Source organism: Penaeus monodon, chromosome 11, assembly GCF_015228065.2.
Source record: "Penaeus monodon isolate SGIC_2016 chromosome 11, NSTDA_Pmon_1, whole genome shotgun sequence".
NCBI lineage: Eukaryota > Metazoa > Arthropoda > Malacostraca > Decapoda > Penaeidae > Penaeus > Penaeus monodon.
In genome coordinates this window covers 49,066,433-49,078,560 of record NC_051396.1, presented here as the reverse complement: position 1 = coordinate 49,078,560, position 12,128 = coordinate 49,066,433, and the positions used below count along the sequence as shown (strand labels likewise).

The following is a 12,128-nucleotide window of genomic DNA, read 5'->3' as shown; positions in this document are numbered from 1 at the left end:
ATCTGCCTGACTTTTTATTTACTTACGGGGAAGCCGAGAATGCTGTGAGAATACAGCTTTAGTAATGATGGTGATGCGTTTATGTAGATGTTATATGTATTTTTTATATATGTATATATACATATATACATCTGTGTATATATGTATATAAATGCATATATAAATAAATATATATATATATATATATATATATATATATATATATATATAACATATATATCTATATATATATATATATATATATCTATATATATATATTATATATATATACACACATAAATGTTTGCGTGTGTAGGTATTTTTGTGTATATATGTATATATTGTATATACATACATACAAATAAATAAATGAATATATATATATATATATATATATATATATATATATATATATATATATATATATGTGTGTGTGTGTGTGTGTGTGTGTGTGTGTGTGTGTGTGTGTGTGTGTGTGTGTGTGTGTGTGTGTGTGTGTGTGTTTATGTGTATATATATATATATATATATATATATATATATATATATATATATATATATATATATATGTTCGTATGTATTTGTGTGTATGTATGTACGTATATATGCATGTATGTATTTGAGAATATGTATGTACGTATATATGTATGTATGTATGTATGTATGTATGTATGTATGTATGTATGTATGTATGTATGTATGTATGTATGTATGTATTTGTGGGAGTATACAGAATAAGTATACATTTGCATTTATTGGGTATACACCTTTAATAATCATATCCTATATAGGCATAAGGTTGTAACAAAGGAATAGTTTGGAATTTCAAAAGCCGAAATGTATATTTTTTAGATAAAATTCTCTTATCCTACTTTGAAAAAAATAAGAATGAAAAGATACTATACCCTTGCGCCAACCTTGGGAACATCATTATCCCTTTTCTTCCCTAAAACATCCATGCCTTCTTACACAACCAATTTTAAGCCTCCTAAAATATTACAAGGTATCTTTTAACACCCAATTCATGACCCTCTTATTTAAAAAATAGAGCCTCATCCCAGAATCGAAAGGTGCACCGCCGTCGACTCCGAACGTACACACTACCCACAATTCCTTTCGTCCTTCTTCACATCATCTGGTCGCGATGGTCGGTGTCACGACGAAACCTTACTTTTTGTATCGGTGAATATACAGTGTATCCGCCACGATCGGGATGTTTTATCAATGAGATATTCCCCCGCGGATTCCGTAGAGTGTAAATTAACGGCCTGATTTTATTCCAGGGTAAGGATATCTCCCATAGATTCGACCGAAAGGTCCGCCGACGTGCGCCCAAGTCCGAGGATGTTTACCTCCGACTGCTGGTTAAGGTAAGTCCCGAATTCGCCTTATTTATCATTTCTTTAGAGTCGTTTAAGGACAGGAAGTCTAGGATTCACGCGTGGAGTATTCTTGGCACGGTTTAGGAGACGTATTTTTTGGTTTTGTTGACGTGGGAGGGAATTTCTTGAAAGTCCGGGCGTCATTGTTTTCATTTGCACGTTTTAACATTGTTTTCATTTGCACGATTTATTCCGATTTTCTTCTTGGACGACAACACGGAATTAATTAAAACTCCTTTACATATCCTCAAAAGGCCCAGTAACAAGGCGTAAATCAATCCCCACGGAAATTTCTCTCCTTCCCATGTGATGTGATTTCAGCGTGGCGGAAGCTTTGTTTATATCTTGTTTATTTCGATTAAAAGTATTCTGTGCAATTTTTCCCTAAGGAAACTGCCATTTTGTGAAACCAAGATCGTATGGCTTTCGAAAGTTTAATTTTTACCAAGCATCAGGAACAAAATCCACGCTTTCCATGACCCAAGGAGTCGGGTTCTCTTAGTAAAGTGCAAGTTCGATCACATTGCCAAGACGGAAATGTACGAAGAGTTAGGGATGGAACACTCCTGGTATGGAAATGGGGGAAACACAAGTTCTGAATAGAGGATCTCAATTTCTAACAGTTCCTGTGACATTCGCTTAAGTTGGTCAGTTTTTATAAATTTTCTCCTCCTCCCCCCCAGAAACCTTAGACAATTGGCAGACATTGAGGGCACAGTTTTTAGTAAATTTTAGTCTCTGGTATATTTAATTTTTTTGGCTCCTGAGAGGAACTCATTTCCCTTCCATGCTTCCCCTGAGGTTCTCATGTAGAATGTGTTCAATTCCATGTTTTCACTCCAAACTCAGTGCCAAAACCTGAGATATACTATTATGCTTTCATTGAATGGTATTTACTTTCTTTAACCATGTGGAAGTGTACCCCCCCCCCACAGACACACACACGATTGTGATGTAGCACTTGGTATGGAAAGCAAATATTTCCCAAAGCTTTCATTTCATAAGGACCCCATTTGCAGATAAGTCATTGAACTTGAGGGGATTATTATTTGGCTTCTTAATCCGATAATGAAAAGGGCAGCATGTCTATTTGCATTCTTTCCTTTATTTTTATTTATTCCTCTGTGTTTGTCCCCGTGTCCGTGTCACTCTTGGTAACATTAACCCATTGCCGACGGGTGGCATGTACGTACATGCCATGGCATGGCGGGACCATCTGCTGGGGGCATGTACGCACATGCCGTAGAGTATGCATGGACATGCCAGGAGTTTTTTTTTGTTACAATCACGGCAAAAGATTATTTTTTTGCCAGTGAAAGTGTGATTAAGTCGGTTCTAACACTCTCATTTTTACCATGCAACAAACCGACAATTTCAACTCCATGATGCCACACACTGCTTATTTTATTCAGACTATAGACTGAATAATGATCAACTATGGAGTCTATATAACAACAAAAATACCCTTCAGTCTCGATTTATCAGGAAGTTTGGCAAGTAGAGACTGTAAAAAATAATGAAAATTGAAAATACAACATATCTTCGTAGTATTACGAAGAAATGGCATGGGATGCTGGTATTTGGCATGAGTGGTCGCGCATGCTCTTGCAACGATATAAGCCCCCGGCAGCGAGGCCCGGGCCACTATGAATGCTACCCGTCAATTATGGGTTAACCAAATAAAGTAATAAACAACACAGGTACAGCTTCAGCGACCTCATATTCACCACAAAATTATTAAAATATCCGCTGCATATCTCAAACTAAGTCACAATGCCTTCATACAGCCAGTGTTCTTAATACAACATTTTCCATAAGTTGGCACAAAGTTTTAATATAAGGGGGTACAGGGGAGTTTATCCCACCTGTCTAGGGAATAGATAGAAGGCAGGAAAGGTTAGGCTTAGATTTGGGGTTCACATGGTATCTGGGATTTGGGACTGGAAGGTGCATTGCTCTCAGTAAAAAATACATTAGCTTTTGCCAGACTAAGTAAAGCAAACCTTGATTCACCAATTTTGATAAGTTGATATTTGTTCAGTTACTTTTTATTTTTATGGTATTTGTTACTAAAAGTGACGCACAGTCCTGTCCCAAACTAGGCTATTAAGCGAACCCAGAAATCTAAACCTAACATTTCTTACCTTCTGTTTAGGTCATAGACAGGGAAGCAAGCCCCCTGTACACCTGCTTTATTAGCACTTTGTACCAAATTACAAAACGCAACATCAAGAACTCTGGTTATGCAAGGGTGTTGTGGACTTCTTTTCTGATCAATGATGTGCAGCAGATATTTTCCATCATTTTTGGTGAATATGACGTTGCTGCAGGTGTACCTGTGTTTATTACTCTATTTCTTAAGCTCTATAAGATGTCAGTGTTCATTTATCTGTCTTTGTGTTGCTCTTTAACGTTGACCATTTTCATGGTAGTTTTGACAGCCTTGAATCTAAGTCAACCTAATACTGCTACAAGTCAAGTAACAAGCATGACTGAAGTACTTTGATCTCCAGAAAAGGCTAACAAATCACCTATATACTAGCACAGTAAACCTTGTACTGACTTCATATTTGGTGAACAGATTTCCAGAGCTCCACAGACTGTCAACCATCCCCTCAGCCAATGCCTATGAGGGCATGCCCAATCATGGCAACTTAGATTCTTGAATAAATTTTGTGACATGGAGTTGTGGACATACGTACTGTAAAGAATTACCAAATCCTGAAAACTCTAGGAAACTTGTGGAGCTGCCTATGTGTAGATGGATTTCACAAAGCAATACTACAATGAACATCACAGTTTCCCCCAGTTGTTAATGATTTACATCAATGCCAAATTAAATAAAGGAGAAGGTGTATGAAGGGAGTGCAGTACCTCAGTATTATAATACATGATACGGCATATTCTAACCCTGCCATTTCCTAGTGGTACTTTGCACCCTACCCTACCCATCTGTTAGGTCCTGTATCATTGTTAGTAAATCCAGATGTGATACATAGGCCTCTTGTTAAATAATTTCATCCACCACAGGCCTATGCACATTTGGTGCTTTGGCAAAGACCAACAAACCAGTTGCACATCTTTCTGGCAAGAAAGAGCTTGTGGAACATGCTGCCAATTTATCATAAAATAAACAGAGAACCAGTCCGAGGTTCACCTTCCCTAGGTATACATGGTTATTTGCTATCCTATGCTAGTATGTTGAATTGTGAGGCCATAGCAATTTTTTGATGCTACCTCTGTTAGGTTGGGCTTTTTCAAGTGCATTTAGGTTAAACACAAACATGATTGAGAATTCCCATTGTTAAGTTATAATGCTTCACTTACAGGCTTACTTTCATCTTTGGATATGTTATGGATTGGTAGAGACTATATCCAAAGTGTTAAAATGTGAAAATGAAGGAAGTCTTTGGGGGGTAAATAAAATCCTTTCTCTTTTCCTTTACTTAATATGGTGTTTGGGAAAGGGGTATTGTAACATCCTTGTGTATTTAAAAAAAAAAAATCCCAATGATTTGCCAGTTTGCAAATGCTGTTCAGAGAAAGACCTTGTGTAAGTATAGAATATTTTCTCTAGGAAATATTAGAGATTTTGTTTGTGGCACTGCAGGTACTGTAGATGAGATTTTATCATTTAATTTTTAACCCAATGCCAGTGGGTAACAGAAATCTCTGATTATGATGAATTCTGGTGATTTCTGTGAATGGCCAGACACTGGGCGTGGGAGTTTGCGTTGCTGCACGTACAGCTGTACCCCGCAGACCAAGCAGTATGTTATGATGCTAGTACACACAACCTGTCTGGATAGGATTAAAGGACACAGTCTCTGATGCAGAAATTGTTTAGTGCATTAAATAATTTGGATTCTGTCGACTCTAATTCAGTTCACACTATTTTTGTTGTCTTCAAATCGTGCTGTTTCAAATCTTGAAAATCTTGTTTTACAGCCTCCTTTTAGAGTAGTTGATCTCACCCAAGTGGCAGTATAGAGGATGCACATTCTTTTGGGATTAAAAGATGGAGTAACTTACCACTTTGCAAGGAACCTTTGCTTAAAATACTGTTTGCATGATTATCAGCAAAAAGTACATGACCTAAGATCCTTTTTTAATCTGCATATTAGTCCTTGTATGAGAATGTACTGCTGAAATTGACTTGTCAGAAGGTAAATATTCCTAGATGAGAATTTAGGTTCATTAATTCAAAGTCTGGCATATTGACCTGTTGACCACATGGAAGTTGTGGACATGTATGTGAGAATCCGAAACTATTTTTTCCCCAGATAGTACATAAAACATTACCTATGGCTTACTGTCATTTGAGTGTTTAAATTTTTCTTAAAAAAAGAAGTCAACTTTAACCTGTAGGAAAAGGAGGGAACAAAGAAACTACTGTATTTAGTATGTCCATTCCAATATGATCATTGCAAATTTTTACCATGTGATCTTTTGTACAAATGACTAAGCTTGATACTTGTTCTTCCAGCTCTACCGCTTCCTGGCGAGGCGCACCAACTCCAAGTTCAACAAAATTATCATGAAGAGATTGTTCATGCCCCGCGTACACAGGTCCCCCATTGCCTTGTCCAAGGTGTCTGAGCTGGCCAACAAGCCCACCCGCGCTGGCAAGATTATCACCGTTGTTGGCACCGTCACTGATGACAACAGATTCTATGAAGTGCCCAAGATGACTGTAAGTGGACATTTCCTTCCAGTTGTATTGACAGGAATGTTTAGAGTATTCTGCTTGCAATATTACATGTACTTTTTATTGAGCAGCCTCTTTTAATTAAATTTTTAAAATGTTTAGATTAGATCTGGTGACATTCATAGTAAACCAGTAATAGTATATAGACATTCTGAAGGGTTCTATCAAGGGCAAAGCTGTACATGAAACTTGCCAGCTAATATCCTCCATGATACATGCAACTACCTTGTATACCTCTGGACAGTGGGGAAAAAAAGTGTGTAATAGAGTTGCAAGTGTCAAATACTAAGAATACTGTGAAATTTTTTGGCAATTTTTTCTGTAACGCTCCTTGTTATACATTTGGTCTGTTTATTAGACAGCTAGTAAACAGCAGCAGAAAAAAAGCAAGTAAGATCAGTTGCCCAGATAGCTAGCAGTGTGTAGCAAAGTCTGGGCTCTTGATCCCAGAATAAGGTGAATCATTAGGTTGCGATTAGTAATTGTGTGGTCAGAAGCCACATGATATTTTAACCGTACATTTCCAAAGGGCATATGGCATGCCATGCTGAATGTGTTACTAGACACACCTTTGTCATGCCATAGTTATCTCAGTCTAGTCACAAATTATTGCCCACTTATCACGTAGACTACTATGGCAACTGGATGCTTTTGTGAAAATTTAGGCTGGAAAAAAAAAAAAAAAGCATTAAGATACTATATTATAAAGCAAAGCCACAAACCACGACTCGTATGGCAACAAAACACTGGCTGTTTGTGCTGCCGTGTGAGTATATCTCCAGAATTCAGGCCTGTTGATAATCCTCTTATTAACCCTCAAGAACCATAAAACCTTTAGTTTTTCTTTGTTGCACAACAAAGCTATCCTTAGATGTTTGTTCTATTTGCTAGTAAATTCTTTACTAGCAAATAGAATATTTTTCAATAAAAATGCATTTACACAATTTACAAATTGTCTAGTATCCCTGAATCACTCTTGTATGACAGTGGCAATGCATAGAGGTAGTGGTTCCCTATATTTAGAGAAAAAATGTATTGTTTTTGATATTCCATTATGTACACAGCTAGTGCAGTTTATATCAAGTAGAATGATACAGGAGTTCTATTAAACAAGAAAGAGCTTTACTGCATGTCTAGCTATAAACTTCAGCTACCCACAAGCAGATCGAGCATACATAAGATATTAGTGCATTTTTGTAGTTACCCAAACTTTTTTTTTTGCATGTGGAATATGGAAACTTGTATAAAAATATTTTTTTCCTTAAGAATAAACAGGTTTTAAAAATGACAGGCCTCCAGAATCTTTATGTTATAGAAATGGAAATACATTGTGCTTATTAATTTATTTCTAGTAAACTTTGTAAATGAAATACTTAGGTGGATAAGTGTAAATAATGTGTGCTGCACTCCTCAGGTGTGTGCCCTCCGCGTGACTGCCCGTGCCCGTGCCCGCATTGAGAAGGCTGGCGGAGAGGTCATCACCTTTGACGTTCTTGCTCGTCGTTCCCCCCTTGGAAAGAACACAGTCCTCATCCAGGGTGAGTTACTGATGACTTGTATTAAAAAGTGTATATGGAGATGAGTGATATGGTTTCCTGTATTTAGATTGAATTCCACACCGTAGTGTACAGTATATTGAGTTAATATGATTTGATATTTGTGACCCTTAGATTTTTCTTCTGCGTCTACTATTTCTACTTCCCCTAGAGGTGGACAAGAACATTAGAGAAAGAATATAAGTGGAAATTTTTCCCTATTTCCAGGTCGCCGCAAGGCACGTGAGGCATACAAGATGTTCGGCCGTGCTCCTGGTCTCCCTGGAAGCCACACCAAGCCACTGGTTCGCAGCAAGGGCCGCAAGTTCGAACGTGCCCGTGGAAGAAGGTCCAGCTGTGGTTACAAGAAGTAAACAGTTTATGGGTAGAAATAAAGAAAAAAAAGCTAAATGTTTTTCTTTATCCCACCAGATTTTTGATAGGTAATTTCATTGGTATTTTTATTTGGAATTGCCACATAACCTCAAGCCCAGTTTCCTGATCTTTATATGCATTTACAACCAGGAATGAAGCACCCTTGCAACCAGACCAAGCTGCTCTATCTTGGTCTATAATAAAAGCTTTGCCCATATCTGGTAGGAGTATAGTTGTTGGTTAATGTATTTTTTATACTTTTTAAAATATACACATTTCTATTGGGAACCAAAATCCCATTCCTGTTGTTGCTGTGAGAGGGGGGGGGGGGCTTCAGGGATGGAGACTGGGGCCAAATACTGGGAATTGCCCCTTCCTTGGGCTTCATCCCTTGACTCAACTAATTTTGCACAGTCTTTTTTTTTTTCTTCCCTTCTGTTTTTTTCTCCAACCCTTCTACTACCCATTTCTTAAGGTATGAGTGTGTTGAAAGAATGAAAGGCCAACTTTGTACCCGCCATGAATGGCCTACGGGAGCCATGGTCATGGTATTCTGTTTAGAAGCATAACCCATACCCCTCTTTAATATCTCAAAATACAAGTAGGCAAAGTTTCCCGTTTCGGCACAGATCCATCCGAAACCCAAGCTAAAACATTATCAACCCTAACAAACTTCACTGGCAGTCCCATTCCTGCCCAACTTCATCCCACCCACAATACCTGTACCGGAATTTTCTCCATTTCTCCGACAAACTGCCCTGTCTACTGTCTACAGATTGTGGAGAAGACTACTTCATAGACTATGATGCAGTATCAGTGGAATGTTACGTTTTCCCATATAGGCCGTCATAAGTTCCCACCAATATTGTCAAAATTACTTTCGGTAGATAGACCTCCCCTTTAATGCTTACGTGGGTGGAGAATCGCTCCCTATCACCCCACCCTCCCCGTCAATGTCCGAACACTGCCATTCCACAGCCCGATACCCACTTCGTGCCCAACCTGGCCATAATCGATCAAACTGCTCTGCACAGTCGCACTCATGTACTAATTGTGGCGGCTCCCGTAATGCATTGTATAGGGGCTGCCCTATCCAAAAGTTGAAGCGGTAACTCTGATTCAGACTGGCCTCACACTACGCGAAGCCAGACAGGAAGCACGTCGGCTGGGTTTCTCGTACTAAGCCAATAATCGCTCTACTCTTCCCCTTTCCTCCCAATGTGTTTCATTCCCCCAGCATCTTTTCCACATTCCACACCTGCCCTCCCTCGCCGTCATTCTTTGACCATTGTAAATCCGGAGACCCCAAAATCCTCCGCTATTCCAAACTCTCCAATCATTACCCCAGCACCTAACCACCCTCACCCAACTCCTTGCACAAGACAAGCTAAACGCTACATCATATTTTCTACCCCATCTCCATCAATCTTCCTCCACCCCTCAAACATCTATCCCCTCCCATAAAAGAGAACCTTTGTGTCTCAGACCTCCCCAACCGACTCCACTGCAGAAACTCTCGAAGACATTCAAAACGATCTAATCATAGTCGAAGATAACATGCCTACAACCATCTCTCATTCCTTCTACACTCAAAGTACCTGTCGACACCCATCATCCTACTCATGTTCCCCCTACACCCCTTCCCTTCCTCCTATTCTCTCCCAACACTTTCCAGCCCCCTCTGCCGCAGTCACATCACCCCCCCCCTCGTAACTCCCTGGTCCTCCCGCTTCCCCCTGGAAGTAAACTTCGTGACAGCGACCCCCTTCCCTAGATTCTCTCCCTCCTGACATTCTCACTGAATCTGTGATCTAAATCCCCTTATACCCCTTTCTCCTTTGCTAATCTCTATCTTACCCTACGGACTTTTTTGCAAAATCCCACACATCTTCCTTTGGCAACTTAAGTCAAACCGGCCTTGTTAATACCTTGCTGAACTGCTATACGCCTTCTGATGTGTAGCACATTTAATCAACTAACCCCCTCTTACCCCTTTTCACTATTACACCCATCTATAGTGCTATATGACCTTTGATGTCTATCACATTTATTTTGCTTTGTAATTATTAATCACTAACCATTACATACAAATCAATTATCATGCTACAAAATGCTTTCTTAGTAATGGTAGGCGCCATGCTTATCACACGTACCAGGTTTCGTCGGGCACGCCCGCCGATTGATCAACTCGACCGTGTGGATAATATTCACGGTCAAGCCCGGCGTGCACGCTCGTTCGTCTGGACGGACCTTTAGGCATGGCCGGGATTAAACCATCCACAGTGTGGGACCTGAACGCGGGTCAGCAAGGTCGCCAAACCCAAACGCAAACGTTGAACAACATTGTTGATACACCTTTCTGAAATGTCTTGAATTATTGGCATTCACATTTTGCATTTCTCATGCGCAAATTACTAATTTAGCTGCTGAAGTCACTAATTTTACACATTCTTGGAGAACGCTAGAAAAGTTAGGCATTCAAAATTTGGGAGTTGAAGAATACAGTGCGACCAAGTTTGATTTACTATGATCTATGTAGAGTGAATAGCATTGCATTTCATGTACACTACAAATTATTTTGCTATATAACGAGCCATTCTTTACAAAAATATGAATATGCTAATTGTTATTTTTTTATTTTTTAAAGATTTTGCATGCGTATTTTTGTTGGGTAGTTGAGGTTCCTTTCAATAAATAAAGTACAGGCTTATTTTAGAACAATTTAATTTTATAGACATTTTGCTGCTATCATTTACCGTAGTTTCATAACTTGACAAGTAGAAAGTAGGAAGACACAGATCAATTATGTTGAAAAAATCAAGCATGTATAGGACACTTATTCTCAATGATTATTTTAAATGTTACAGAAAATGTGTCTTGCAGGCTTTCAAAATGGCGTCTGAGCAATGCTCTGAAGTTTTATCCAAAGTGCTTCATAGTAATACATACATACACACACACACACACACACATATATATATATATATATATATATTATATATGTGTGTGTGTGTGTGTGTGTATGTATGTATTACTATGAAGCACTTTGGATAAAACTTCAGAGCATTGCTCAGACGCCATTTTGAAAGCCTGCAAGACACATTTTCTGTAACATTTAAAATAATCATTGAGAATAAGTGTCCTATACATGCTTGATTTTTTCAACATAATTGATCTGTGTCTTCCTACTTTCTACTTGTCAAGTTATGAAACTACGGTAAATGATAGCAGCAAAATGTCTATAAAATTAAATTGTTCTAAAATAAGCCTGTACTTTATTTATTGAAAGGAACCTCAACTACCCAACAAAAATACGCATGCAAAATCTTTAAAAAATAAAAAAATAACAATTAGCATATTCATATTTTTGTAAAGAATGGCTCGTTATATAGCAAAATAATTTGTAGTGTACATGAAATGCAATGCTATTCACTCTACATAGATCATAGTAAATCAAACTTGGTCGCACTGTATTCTTCAACTCCCAAATTTTGAATGCCTAACTTTTCTAGCGTTCTCCAAGAATGTGTAAAATTAGTGACTTCAGCAGCTAAATTAGTAATTTGCGCATGAGAAATGCAAAATGTGAATGCCAATAATTCAAGACATTTCAGAAAGGTGTATCAACAATGTTGTTCAACGTTTGCGTTTGGGTTTGGCGACCTTGCTGACCCGCGTTCAGGTCCCACACTGTGGATGGTTTAATCCCGGCCATGCCTAAAGGTCCGTCCAGACGAACGAGCGTGCACGCCGGGCTTGACCGTGAATATTATCCACACGGTCGAGTTGATCAATCGGGGCGTGCCCGACGAAACCTGGTACGTGTGATAAGCATGGCGCCTACCATTACTAAAAAGCATTTTGTAGCATGATAATTGATTTGTATGTAATGGTTAGTGATTAATAATTACAAAGCAAAATAAATGTGATAGACATCAAGGTCATATAGCACTATAGATGGGTGTAATGTGAAAAGGGGTAAGAGGGGGTTAGTTGATTAAATGTGCTACACATCAGAAGGCGTATAGCAGTTCAGCAAGGTATTAACAAGGCCGGTTTGACTTAAGTTGCCAAAGGAAGATGTGTGGGATTTTGCAAAAAGTCCGTAGGGTAAGTGAGATACAAGGAAAGTTATAGCAGGATTTTAGA

At 38.6% G+C, this 12,128-nt stretch overlaps 1 protein-coding gene across 1 annotated transcript; it reads left to right on the top strand.

The window, feature by feature from the left end:
• Positions 1 to 1,029: 1,029 nt before the first annotated feature.
• On the top strand, positions 1,030 to 8,009 carry LOC119579032 (60S ribosomal protein L18-like). The gene is made up of 5 exons (XM_037926749.1): positions 1,030 to 1,126; positions 1,263 to 1,349; positions 5,848 to 6,054; positions 7,484 to 7,607; positions 7,833 to 8,009. The coding sequence occupies exons 1-5, from the start codon at positions 1,124 to 1,126 to the stop codon at positions 7,976 to 7,978; spliced, it is 567 nt and encodes a 188-aa protein (XP_037782677.1). The 5' UTR covers positions 1,030 to 1,123; the 3' UTR covers positions 7,979 to 8,009.
• Positions 8,010 to 12,128: the final 4,119 nt, after the last annotated feature.